The 13,903-nt window shown below is 47.4% G+C and overlaps 1 protein-coding gene across 3 annotated transcripts in view; it reads left to right on the top strand.

Moving 5' to 3' along the window:
* The window catches only part of UPF3A (UPF3A regulator of nonsense mediated mRNA decay), a 178,857-nt gene extending 165,581 nt beyond the window's left edge, over positions 1–13,276 (top strand). For 2 of the 3 annotated variants that reach the window (XM_063953396.1, XM_063953398.1), the window contains exon 10: positions 12,803–13,275. In XM_063953396.1, coding sequence (XP_063809466.1) covers positions 12,803–12,955 — 153 coding nt within the window. In that variant the 3' untranslated portion in view covers positions 12,956–13,275. Of the gene's footprint in view, positions 1–12,802 lie in introns of all 3 variants that reach the window. The other variant, XM_063953397.1, reaches the window with a different exon arrangement.
* Positions 13,277–13,903: the final 627 nt, after the last annotated feature.

The following is a 13,903-nucleotide window of genomic DNA, read 5'->3' on the forward strand; positions in this document are numbered from 1 at the left end:
GTTAGGGCCTATAGGGCCCCATACACTAGAAGGATAATGCCCGATTTCATCCGATTTCGGCATTCGGCCCGATATATTGGGTGAAAATGGGCATTTTGGAGGTGTTTCTGAACCAATCCGATGCACGTTCCCGTGAGCATCGGATCCTCCAGATTAAACGTGCTGCACTTGTGATATGTCGGACCCCGCAGGCATGGATGGGATCGCCCAAGATATAGCGTATGCAAAAGGACAGCATACAATGTTTCTTGGGCGATCCTGATGCCCGGGAGGCTGCTGGGGTGATCGCTTACGACATGAGGGTCCAACATGTTGCAGTATTGTATGGGGCCCTTTATGCATTTATTTGTCCCATACAGAGTCTATTTTCCGCAGATACCTAGCTGGTTTTGACTGATGCATCCAAATGTGGCTGGCCGACCTCTAAAAACATAGTAGCGCGTTGGGTAACTTCTGCTATTCGGCAGGCATATATATCTTCTGCCCTGCCTTTGCCTGGCTCCCTGAGGGCTCATTCGACTAGAGCTGTTGGGGCCTCCTGGGGTGTTCGCGGCGGTGTTTCAGTTGAACAGCTGTGTAGAGCCGCGACTTGATCGTCCGTGCATACTTTCACAAAGTTTTACCGTTTTCATACTTTTGGTTTGGAGACTGCCTCTGTTGGGCGTCAAATTTTACAGACAGCTCTGCTGTCTGTTTCTCCCTCCTCTAATTAGCTTGCTTTGGGAAATCCCATCAGTAAGTACACAGCGTCCCCCAGATGGATAAAAGAGAAAATAGTATTTTAATTACCTACCGGTAAATCCTTTTCTCGTAGTCCGTAGAAGATGCTGGGGTCCACATTAGTACCATGGGGTATAGACGGGTCCCTTGGGAGCCATGGGCACTTTAAGAGTTTAATAGTGTGGGCTGGCTCCTCCCTCTATGCGCCGCCTACCAGACTCAGTATAGAAACTGTGCCCGAGAAGACGGACAACTTCAAGAGAAGGTATTTACACAGAAAGTGGTGAAATTCACACCAGCTCACACATACAAGGCAAACGAAGCTAACCAGCATGAAAACTCAGCAACAGCTGAAGAACATTACTTAACTAAGTAACAACATAGTACTAAACTAAACCAAGAACAAAGCAGCACTAAACCAAGAAACCACTGCAGGATAACAAAGCGCTGGGCCCAGCATCCTCTACGGACTACGAGAAAAGGATTTAGCGGTAGGTAATTAAATTCCTATTTTCTCTTACGTCCTAGAGGATGCTGGGGTCCACATTTGTACCACAGGGATGTACCAAAGCTCCCAGTATGGGAGGGAGAGCGCGGAGGCCCCTGCAGAACTGATTGACCAAATTTTAGGTCCTCAAAGGCCAAAGTATCGAACTTGTAGAACTTAGCAAACGTGTTCGATCCTGACCAAGTAGCTGCTCAGCAGAGCTGTAAAGCCGAGACACCCTAGGCAGCCGCCCAGGAAGAACCCACCTTACGAGTAGAGTGGGCCTTAGCAGATTTTGGACACGGCAAACCTGCCGTAGAATACGCATGCTGGATAGTAATTGTAGGAGAAGATATACAGCGCTATAAACTGGATATAGACAATATAGCCTTTTATTGTTAAAAATTAACATTTAGTTGCAACAAAAGAATACTAAAAATCTGATTAAAAATATATATAAACAAATAGGGCAAACATAACACAGCACTTTGTTGGATATATTACCACATTTAGAGGCCAAACACAGTCTCCTGTTTAAAATCCTTGGAAAAAGGTGCCACAGTCCAGAGGGTATATATAGCACTTGAAGAATTTTTATGGTCCGTATGGAGTAAGATGGAGGACCTTCAGAGTTTGATTATGGACAGATGCAGTCCTAGTGAAATCTTGGTCTTGTACTCCTCTCTCGGACAACAACAAGTTGTTGACATAGCGAAGCGCGTCGGTTTACAGAGGCCTCCACTACAGCTACCATCTTTAGCCTGGAATACGCCTAGAAGTCCTTCTACAATCTAAACGGGGAACTTGTTGTTGTCCGAGAGAGGAGTACAAGACCAAGCTTGGACTGTGGCACCTTTTTCCAAGGATTCTAAACAGGAGACTGTGTTTGGCCTCTAAATGTGGTAATATTTCCAACAAAGTGCTGTGCTATGTTTTCCCTATTTGTTTATATATATTTTTAATCAGATTTTTAGTATTCTTTTGTTGCAACTAAATGTTAGTTTTTAACAATAAAAGGCTATATTGTCTATATCCAGTTTATAGCGCTGTATATCTTCTCCTACAATTATTCTTCAGGGATTAACTATCCCTTAAACAGCTGCTTTGGGTCAAACACCACATTTTGAAGCGCCGGGCCTATTACTTTGGTAATCTTTCCTTGCATGCTGGATAGTAAACCTGATCCAGCGAGAAATCGTCTGCTTAGAAGCAGGACACCCAACCTTGTTGGGATCATAAAGGACAAACAGAGAGTCCGACTTTCTGTGACGAGAAGTTCTCATCACATAAATCTTCAAAGCCCTCACAACATCCAAGGACTTTGAGGTAATTGAGGAGTCAGTAGCCACTGGCACCACAATAGGTTGGTTGATATGAAAAGCCGACACAACCTTCGAAAGAAATTGCTGACGCGTCCTGAGCTCAGCTCTATCTACATGTAAAATCAAGTAGGGGCTCTTGCAGGACAATGCCCCCAATTCTGACACACGTCTAGCAGATGACAATGCCAACAGTGTGACCGCCTTCCAAGTAAGAAACTTGACCTCAACCTCCTGTAAAGGTTTGAACCAATCCGATTGCAGGAACTGCAGCACTACATTAAGATCCCAAGATGCCGTAGGAGGCACAAAGGGAGGCTGGATGTGCAGGACCCCTTTCAAGAAAGTTTGAATTTCAGGGAGGGAAGCCAATTGTTTCTGGAAAAAAATGGACAAGGCCGAAATCTGGACCTTAATGGAGCCCAAACGCAGGCCCACATCCACACCTGCTTGCAGGAAGAGGAGAAACCATTCAAGTTGAAACTCCACCGTAGGAAACTTCTTGGACTCACACCAAGATACATACTTTTTCCAAATCCGATGATAATGGTTAGACGTTACTCCTTTCCTAGCCTGTATCAGGGTAGGAATAACTTTGCTGGGAATGCCTTTTCGAGCTAAGATCTGGCGCTCAACCTCCATGCCGTCAAACGTAGCCATGGTAAGTCTTGATAAGTGAACGGCCCCTGTTGCAGAAGGTCCTCTCGAAGAGGAAGAGGCCTTGGATCTTCCAGCAGTAACTCCAAAAGATCCGCACACCAAGCCCTTCCAAGCCAGTCCGAAGCAATGAGGATCACCTGAACTTTTGTTCTTTTTACAAGCTTTAGAATCCTTGGGATGAGTCGTAGTGGAGGTAATACGTACACTGACTTGAAGACCCACGGATTTACCAGGGCGTTTACCGCCACAGCCTGATGGTCCCTTGACCTGGAACAGTACTGCCGAAACTTCTTGTTGAGGCGTGAGGCCATCATGTCTATTTGAGGTACACCCCAAAAACTTGTCAACTCTGCGAACACCTCCTGATGAAGGCCCTATTCTCCTGGATGGAGAGCGTGCCTGCTGAGGAAGTCCGCTTCCCAGTTGTCCACACCCAGAATGAAGATTGCTGACAGCGCCACTGCATGCTTTTCTGCCCAGATGAGGATTCTCGTCACCTCTGACTTTGCAGCTCTGCTCTTCCTTCCGCCCTGTCGGTTTATGTAGGCCACCGTCATTACATTGTCCGACTGCACTTGAATGGCCTGATCTTGCAGAAGGTGTGCTGCTTGTAGAAGACTGTTGTACATGGCTCTTAGTTGCAGGACGTTTCTCAGAAGAATGGATTCCAGACTTGACCACCTTCCTTGGAAGGTTTCCCCTTGGGTGACTGCGCCCCAACCTCTGAGACTTGCATCCGTGGTCAGAAGGATCCAGTTCTGAACCCCCGAACCTGCAGCCCTCTAGAAGGTGAGGCAGTTGTAGCCACCATAGGAGTGAAATCCTGGCTGTCGGCGCCAGACGTATTCTTTGGTGCATGTGTAAGTGAGATCCTGACCACTTGTCCAGGACATACAGTTGGAAGGGCCGTGCATGAAATCTTTCGTACTCTAGAGCCTCGTAGGAGGCAACCATCTTCCCCAGAAAGCAAGTGCACTGATGGACCGATACCCGGGCAGGCTTCAAGACATCCCTGTACAGTGATTGGATCACCAACGCTTTCTCCACCGGTAGAAACACCCTCTGCACCTGTGTGTCGAGGATCATCTCTAGGAAAGACAATCTCCTTGTCGGCTCCAAGTGTGACTTTGGAAGATTCAGGATCCATCCATGATCCCGGAGTAGATGAGTCATGAGAGCAATGCTCTGCAACAACTTCTCCCTGGATGACGCTTTTATCAGCAGATCATCCAGATATGGAATTATATTTACTCCCTACCTGCGGAGGAGAACCATCATCTCTGCCATCACCTTGGTGAAAACCATCGGTGCCATGGAGAGGCCGAATGGCAGTGCCTGGAATTGATAGTGACAGTCCAACTGTGCAAATCTTAGATAAGCCTGGTGAGGTGGTCAGATTGGAATGTGAAGGTACGCATCCTTGATATCCAGGGATACCAGGAATTCCCCCTCCTCCAGACCTGAGATCACCAGTCTCAGAGACTCCATTTTGAAATTGAATTCCCTCAAATAAGGTTTAGCAACTTCAGGTTCAAAATTGGTCTGACCGAACCATCCGGTTTCGGTACCACAAATAAGTTTGAATAGTAACCCTTGTTTCTCTAACGTCCTAGTGGATGCTGGGGACTCCGAAAGGACCATGGGGAATAGCGGCTCCGCAGGAGACTGGGCACAAAGTAAAAGCTTTAGGACTAGCTGGTGTGCACTGGCTCCTCCCCCTATGACCCTCCTCCAAGCCTCAGTTAGATTTTGTGCCCGAACGAGAAGGGTGCAATCTAGGTGGCTCTCCTGAGCTGCTTAGAGTAAAAGTTTAAATAGGTTTTTTATTTTCAGTGAGACCTGCTGGCAACAGGCTCACTGCATCGAGGGACTTAGGGGAGAGAAACGAACTCACCTGCGTGCAGAGTGGATTGGGTTTCTTAGGCTACTGGACATTAGCTCCAGAGGGACGATCACAGGCCCAGCCATGGATGGGTCCCGGAGCCACGCCGCCGGCCCCCTTACAGATGCTGAAGCAAGAAGAGGTCCATAAATCGGCGGCAGAAGACTTTCCTGTCTTCATAAGGTAGCGCACAGCACTGCAGCTGTGCGCCATTGCTCTCAGCACACTTCACACTCCGGTCACTGAGGGTGCAGGACGCTGGGGGGGGGGGGGCGTCCTGGGAAGCAATGAATTTACCTTAGTTGGCGAAAAATACATCACATATAGCTCCTGGGCTATATGGATGTATTTAACCCCTGCCAGTTTTCCAGTAAAAAGCGGGAGAAGAGCCCGCCGTGAAGGGGGCTGGGCCTATCTCCTCAGCACACAGCGCCATTTTTCCCACACAGCTCCGCTGGTAGGAAGGCTCCCAGAATCTCCCCTGCATCCTGCAACTACAGAAACAGGGTAAAAAAGAGAGGGGGGCACTTATTTGGCAAAATAACAGATATAAGCAGCTATAAGGGATAGACACTTATTGTAAGGTTGTCCCTATACATATATAGCGCTCTGGTGTGTGCTGGCAAACTCTCCCTCTGTCTCCCCAAAGGGCTAAGTGGGTCCTGTCCTCTATCAGAGCATTCCCTGTGTGTGTGCTGGGTGTCGGTACGTGTGTGTCGACATGTATGAGGAGGAAAATGATGTGGAGGCGGAGCAGAGTGTCTGTAACAGTGATGTCACCCCCTAGGGGGTCGACACCTGAGTGGATGTACTGTTGAAAATTACGTGACAGTGTCAGCTCTATATAAAAAAACAGTGGTTGACATGAGACAGCTGGCTACTCAGCTTGTGCCTGTCCAGACGTCTCATAGGCCGTCAGGCAGATGGCAGATACAGACGCCGACACGGATACTGACTCCTGTGTCGACGGTGAAGAGACAACCGTGATTTCCAGTAGGGCCACACGTTACATGATTGAGACAATGGAAAATGTTTTATACATATCTGATAATACGAGTACCACCAAAAAAGGGGTATTATGTTCGGTGAGGGAAAAACTACCTGTAGTTTTCCTGAATCTGAGAAATAAAATGTGTGATGATGCGTGGGTTTCCCCCCGATAACAATTAATAATTTCTTAAAAAGTATTGGCTGCATACCCTTTCCCGCCAGAGGTTAGGATGCATTGGGAAACACCCCCTAGGGGGGATAAGGCGCTCACACGCTTGTAAGAACAAGGGCTCTACCCTCTCATGAGATGGCCGCCCTTAAGGATCCTGCTGATAGAAAGCAGGAGGGTATCCAAAAAAAGGTATTTACACACATACTGGTGTTATACTGCGACCAGCTATCGCCTCAGCCTGGAGGTGCAGTGCTGGGTTGGCATGGTCGGATTCCCTGACTGGAAATATTGATATCCTAGATAAGGATAGTATATTATTGCCTATAGAGCATTTAAAAGATGCATTTCTATATATGCATGATGCACAGCGGAATAATTGCCGACTGGCATCAAGTATAAGTGCGTTGTCCAATTCTACCAGTAAAATGGTCAGGTGATGCGGATTCCAAACGTCATTTGGAAGTATTGCCTTTGAAAGGGGACATTTGGGGTCGGTCTTTTAGACCTGGTGGCCACGGCAACAGCTGGGAAATCCACGTTTGTACCCCAGGTCGCCTCTCAAAATAAGACGCCGTATTATCAGGCGCAGTCCTTTGTTGGCAAGCGGACAAAAGGTTCCTCTTTTCTGCTCATGACAGAGGGAGAGGAAAAAGGCTGCAGAGATCAGCCAGTTCCCAGGAACAGAAACCCTTTCCAGCCTCTGCCAAGCCCTCAGTATGACGCTAGGGCTTTACAAGCTCAGGCACGGTGGGGGCCCGTTCTCAATGAATTTCAGTGCGCAGTGGGCTCACTCGCAAGTAGACCCCTGGATCCTTCAGGTAATATCTCAAGGGTACATATTGGAATTCGAGACGTCTCCCCCTCGCCGTTTCCAAAAGTCGACTTTACCAACGTCTCCCTCGGACAGGGAGGCAGTTTTGGAAGCCATTCACAAGCTGTATTCCCAGCAGGTGATAATCAAGGTACCCCTCTTGCAACAGGGAACGGGGTATTATTCCACACTATTGTGGTACCGAAGCCAGACGGCTCGGTGAGACCGATTCTAAAATCTAAAATCTTTGAACACTTACATACAGAGGTTCAAATTCAAGATTGAGTCACTCAGAGCAGTGATTGCGAACCTGGAAGAAGGGGACTACATGATGTCTCGGGACATCAAGGATGCTTACCTTCATGTCAAAATTTACCCTTCTCACCAAGGGTACCTCAGGTTTATGGTACAGAACTGTCACTATCAGTTCAGACGCTGCCGTAGGGATGGTCCACGGCACCCCGGGTCTTTACCAAGGTAATGGCCGAAATGATGATGTTCCTTCGAAGGAAGGGAATTTTAGTTATCCCTTACTTGGACGATTCCCTGATAAGGGTAAGATCCAGGGAACAGTTGGAGGTCGGTGTAGCACTATCTCAGATAGTGTTGCGGCAGCACGATTGGATTCTCAATATTCCAAAATCGCAGCTGGTTCCGTCGACGTGTCTTCTGTTCCTAGGGATGATCCTGGACACAGTCCAGAAAAAGGTGTTTCTCCCGGAGGAGAAAGCCAGGGAGTTATCCGAGCTAGTCAGGAACCTCCTCAAACCGAGCCAAGTCTCAGTGCATCAATGCACAAGGGTTCTGGGTAAAATGGGGGCTTCCTACGAAGCAATCCTATTTGGCAGATTCCACGCAAGAACTTTCCAGTGGGACCTGCTGGACAAATGGTCCGGGTCGCATCTTCAGATGCATCAGCGGATAACCCTGTCACCAAGGACAAGGGTGTCCCTCCTGTGGTGGTTGCAGAGTGCTCATCTTCTAGAGGGCCGCAGATTCGGCATTCAGGACTGGGTCCTGGTAACCACGGATGCCAGCCTGCGAGGCTGGGGAGCAGTCACACAGGGAAGGAATATCCAGGACTTATGGTCAAGCCTGGAGACATCACTTCACATAAATATCCTGAAGCTAAGGGACATTTACAATGCTCTAAGCTTAGCAAGACCTTTGCTTCAAGGACAGCCGGTGTTGATCCAGTCGGACAACATCACGGCAGTCACCCACGTAAACAGACAGGGTGGCACAAGAAGCAGAAGGGCAATGACAGAAGCTGCAAGGATTCTTCGCTGGGCGGAAAATCATGGGATAGCACTGTCAGCAGTATTCATTCCGGGAGTGGACAACTGGGAAGCAGACTTCCTCAGCACGACCTCCACCTGGGGAGAGTGGGGACTTCACCCAGAAGTCTTCCACAGGATTATAAACCGTTGGGAAAAACTCGACAGGTATTGCGCCATGTCCAGGGACCCTCAGGCAATAGCTGTAGACGCTCTGGTAACACCGTGGGTGTACCAGTCAGGGTATGTGTTTCCTCCTCTGCCTCTCATACCCAAGGTACTGAGATTGATAAGATGGTGAGGAGTAAGCACTATATTCGTGGCTCCGGATTGGCCAAGAAGGACTTGGTAACCGGAACTTCAAGAGATGCTCACGGAGGATCCGTGGCCTCTACCTCTAAGAAGGGACCTGCTCCAGCAAGGACCCTGTCTGTTCCAAGACTTACCGCGGCTGCGTTTGACGGCATGGCGGTTGAACGCCGGATCCTGAAGGAAAAAGGGCATTCCGGATGAAGTCATCCCTATCCTGATCAAAGCCAGGAAGGATGTAACCGCAAAAACATTATCACCGCAATTGGCGAAAATATGTTGCGTGGTGCGAGGCCAGTAAGGCCCGACGGTGGAAATTCGACTGGGTCGATTCCTACATTTCCTGCAAACAGGAGTGTCTATGGGCCTGAAATTGGGGTCCATTAAGGTTCAAATTTCGGCCCTGTCAATTTTCTTCCAAAAAGAACTAGCTTCAGTCCCTGAAGTTCAGACGTTTGTAAAAGGGGTACTGCATATACAGCCTCCTTTTGTGCCTCCAGTGGCACTTGGGATCTCAATGTAGTTTTTTTTTGGATTCCAAAAGTCACATTGGTTTGAACCACTTAAATCTGTGGAGTTAAAATATCTCACATGGAAAGTGGTCATGCTGTTGGCCCTGGCCTGGGCCAGGCGCGTGTCAGAATTGGCGGCTTTATCCTGTAAAAGCCCTTATCTGATTTTCCATTCGGACAGGGCGGAATTGAGGACTCGTCCTCAATTTCTCCCTAAGGTGTTTTCAGCATTTCACTTAAACCAACCTATTGTGGTGCCTGCGGCTACTAGGGACTTGGAGGATTCCAAGTTGCTGGACGTAGTCAGGGCCCTGAAAATATATGTTTCCAGGACGGCTGGAGTCAGAAAATCTGACTCGCTGTTTATCCTGTATGCACCCAACAAGCTGGGTGCTCCTGCTTCTAAGCAGACGATTGCTCGTTGGATTTGCAGTACAATTCAGCTTGCACATACTGTGGCAGGCCTGCCACAGCCAAAATCTGTAAAAGCCCATTCCACACGGAAAGTGGGCTCATCTTGGGCGGCTGCCCGAGGGGTCTCGGCTTTACAACTTTGCCGAGCAGCTACTTGGTCAGGGGCAAACACGTTTGCTAAATTCTACAAATTTGATACCCTGGCTGAGGAGGACCTGGAGTTCTCTCATTCGGTGCTGCAGAGTCATCCGCACTCTCCCGCCCGTTTGGGAGCTTTGGTATAATCCCCATGGTCCTTTCGGAGTCCCCAGCATCCACTAGGACGTTAGAGAAAATAAGAATTTACTTACCAATAATTCTATTTCTCATAGTCCGTAGTGGATGCTGGGCGCCCATCCCAAGTGCGGATTGTCTGCATTACTTGTACATAGTTTTTGTTACAAAAATCGAGTTATTGTTGTGAGCCATCTTTTCAGAGGCTCCTTCTGTTATCATGCTGTTAACTGGGTTCAGATCACAAGTTGTACGGTGTGATTGGTGTGGCTGGTAATGAGTCTTACCCGGGATTCAAAATCCTTCCTTATTGTGTACGCTCGTCCGGGCACAGTATCCTAACTGAGGCTTGGAGGAGGGTCATAGGGGGAGGAGCCAGTGCACACCAGCTAGTCCTAAAGCTTTTACTTTGTGCCCAGTCTCCTGCGGAGCCGCTATTCCCCATGGTCCTTTCGGAGTCCCCAGCATCCACTACGGACTATGAGAAATAGAATTATCGGTAAGTAAATTCTTATTTTTCCAGATGAGCTGGAACCGATACAATGACATCTGCCCTTTCCAATTTTTGAATGGCTTCCTGTAGGATAGCCACGTCTGTCAGCAATGCTGGTAAGCCTGATTTGAAGAATCTGTGAGGTGGGAGCTCTTGAAACTCCAGCCTGTTCCCCTGGGACACAGTATCTTGTACCCAGGGATCCAGGCCGGAGGACAACCAGACGTGACTGAAATGTCTGAGTCTCGCTCCCACCTGCCCGATCTCCAGGCTGTGAGGTCCACCATCATGCTGAGGATTTTGAGGAGACAGAGGTAGGCTTCTGCTCCTGGGAACCTGCAGGTGCATGTCTTTTGGATTTTGCTCGACCACGTCTGAAGAAAGTGGTAGGAGACTTTTTAGCTTTTGCGGACCGAAAGGACTGCATCGTGGACATAGAAAAAGGTTTCTTCTTTGACTGAGTGGCTGAGGGAAGAAAGGTTGACTTACCAGTGCTTGCCGTGTAAATCCAACGCATCCAATGCTTCTCCAAATAGAGCCTGACCTGTGAAGGGTAGGTTTTCCACACTTCTCCTGGATTCCGCATCTGCCGACCATTGGCGCAGCCAGAATCCCCTACGTGCCGAGACAGCCATGGAAAACATCCTTGCATTCAGATGACCTGGATCCTTCATGGCCTCCACCATGAAACCCGCAGAATGCTGTATGTTACGTAAAAACAATTCAACGTCACTTCTGTCCAGAGAAGCTAATTCCTCTAGAAATGTGCCTGACCACTTAACTATGGATTTAGAAATCCATGCGCAGGCAATAGTGGGTCTTAACTCCACGCCAGATGCAGTGTATATGGTTTTGAGGGTAGTCTCAATCTTGCGGTCTGCCGGTTCTTTCAAAGCGGTAGACCCAGGGACAGGCAACACCACCTTTTTAGACAGTCTAGATACAGAAGCGTCCACTATAGGTGGGTTTTCCCACTTTCCAGTAGACAGTTAGAAATAATTATCTGGCGCAGACTGTGTACCCTTAATAGATTAATAGATTACACAGTTAGAATGCACTCCCCCCCCCCCTCTTCTATAACACCCTGGTACCGCACAGGATGACTGGAGGTCTGTGGAGGGTCAGCGTTGCTGTGTGATTTCTGCATGGAGAAAATGGCGCTGGAGAGCTGCTGGATCCGCTCTGAGGAGAAGCTCCGCCCCCCAAAATGACGCGTCTTCCCGCACTTGAAATTCTTTATACTGGCCTGAGGTTAGTGTCTAGCAGCAGTTCGGAGACCCTGATAGAGGTAGCGACCAGTGTAAGGGTATTGCACTGGCCCAGGGCGCCCCTCACAGCGCCGCACCACAGTACCGCTGAGCCTACGGAACGAAGCTTCAGAACTGCGCTCCCACCCTACAGCCGCCATTCACACCGGTTCCCCGCTTGTCGGGTTGCCAGTGACTAACTCACCACCGCGATCTTCTGGCTCTGTTAGGGGGTGGCGGCATGCAGCGGGAGTAAGCGGTCACCTTGAGGGGTTTAACGATCATCACCCTCAGGAGCTTAATGTCCTGTCAGCAGAGATAGTGGTCATTAACCTCAAAGGGTTGGACACTACACCCCCACGAAGCAGGGAGGCTGTTGCCAGCAGCCTCCCTGTGCCTAACTCTAATTAAAAAATAAAATAATAAAACTTGAAAAACTCCTATAGAGCTCCCCGAGCTGTGACCGGCTCCTCCGGGAACATTTTCTAAACTGAGTCTGGTAGGAGGGGCATAGAGAGAGGAGCCAGCCCACACTATGAAACTCTTAAACTGCCCATAGCTCCCAAGTGACCCATCTATACCCCATGGTACTAATGTGGACCCCAGCATCCCCTAGGACGTAAGCGAAATAGGGATTTTTGTTGCTTACCGTAAAATCTCTTTCTCTGATTCCATATTGGGGACACTGCGATCCCTCTCGTATTTTTGTGTGGTTTATTGGTTGTATTCTGTTCTGCCTCTTCCGGCTCTGCTAAACATTAACTAAGGTAATTGTTGGTCAGGCTGGAGATGGGAGGAGTTAGAGGGGGGAGGAGTTAGTTTTTATAGGTTCTGTGCCAAACTCCCTTCCGACAGACTCTAATGCATCCGTAAGTGCACAGCGTCCACCAGATGGAATCAGAGATAGAGATTTTATGGTAAGCAACAAAAATCCCTTTTTTTTTTTTATTGACCACCTACGTTCCCTTTTACATTTAATGAACTGATACAGTAGAAAAGTAAAGATGTAAATTGAGTAACTATTCTAGTACATTAAGCAGAAAAATGACAACATTTAACTAATAATGTTATGTTGGTTTGAGTCCTGGTAATAGAAATTAATGGATGGAGTTTTGAACCAATTATTTCTTACTTACAATGGATTATTACAAATAAGACAAAGCTGTGTTTGAGATACTGCCATGTTTTGTGTTATCTTCATCCTGTTAACAGCTGGTTGTGGCTTACCTTGCGCAGGATCGTACGGCCATGCAGTTATACCAGCCAGGAGCTCGCAATCGCATAACTACAGGATTTGCAAGTAAATATGTGGAAGAGGCCTATTACAGAAAGAATGATGTAGACAATATACCAGGAAGACAACCAGAGAAGAATGAAGATGCTGGGTAAAACACATTTGCTGAAAGTACAGTGTTCTGACCTGAAGAACAGATCATAGGTAGGCCATAGAATATGGACAACAGAATCTGAAACGATGCCATGCGTTGCCTGCCTCGTTATTTCCATGGAAAACAGAGCATTAGTAAAGGAGGAAAAAAATGTTGCATACTTTTTTTTTTTGTTAACCCCTTCAGTGCCAAATACCTCATAAAAAATTATACAATAGCCAGTTCAGATGTACTTTTTAGGGTCAGATAAAATGAACAACTTTGAGCAACCCTTATTTTAAATTATTATTGTCTATTCTGAATCATTAATGTTGATCTTAAGGTCTAGTGTTTTCATTGATATTCATAGATAAATAAAGATAAAAATGAATGGTTACAGCCTCGTGAACTTTTTTTTTTTAACATTTTAACGATAACACTTGTTTAGAAGTCACTGTGAGCAGTGATAACAATAATTTCATAATTTTCCATTCTTTCGTATGCAACTAAAAGGAAAATGCTAAAATGCTTCTTAATTATCATGTGTGTACAGTATGTAGGGGAGATTTACTAACCAGCTTGAATTACCGGTGTGATTGCAGCTATTTTCCAGAGGTTTTGCATCGTGACAATTTACGAAGCCAAATTGCGCAGTAAAATTGATGTAAAAATAGGATTTTAAACCTACCAGTAAAACTTTTTCTCGTAGACCGTAGAGGATGCTGGGGACTCTATAAGGACCATGGGGATAGACGGGCTCCGCAGAAACATGGGCACTTTAAGAAAGACTTTAGATCTGGTGTGCACTGGCTCCCCTCTCTATGCCCCTCCTCCAGACCTCAGTTAGAGAAACTGTGCCCAGAGGAGACGGACAGTACGAGGAAAGGATTTTTGTTAATCCAAGGGCAAGCTTCATACCAGCCACACCAATCACACCGTATAACTTGTGATATACTATCCAGTTAACAGT

This window comes from Pseudophryne corroboree, chromosome 2 (genome assembly GCF_028390025.1).
Source record: "Pseudophryne corroboree isolate aPseCor3 chromosome 2, aPseCor3.hap2, whole genome shotgun sequence".
In the NCBI taxonomy this organism is placed as follows: domain Eukaryota; kingdom Metazoa; phylum Chordata; class Amphibia; order Anura; family Myobatrachidae; genus Pseudophryne; species Pseudophryne corroboree.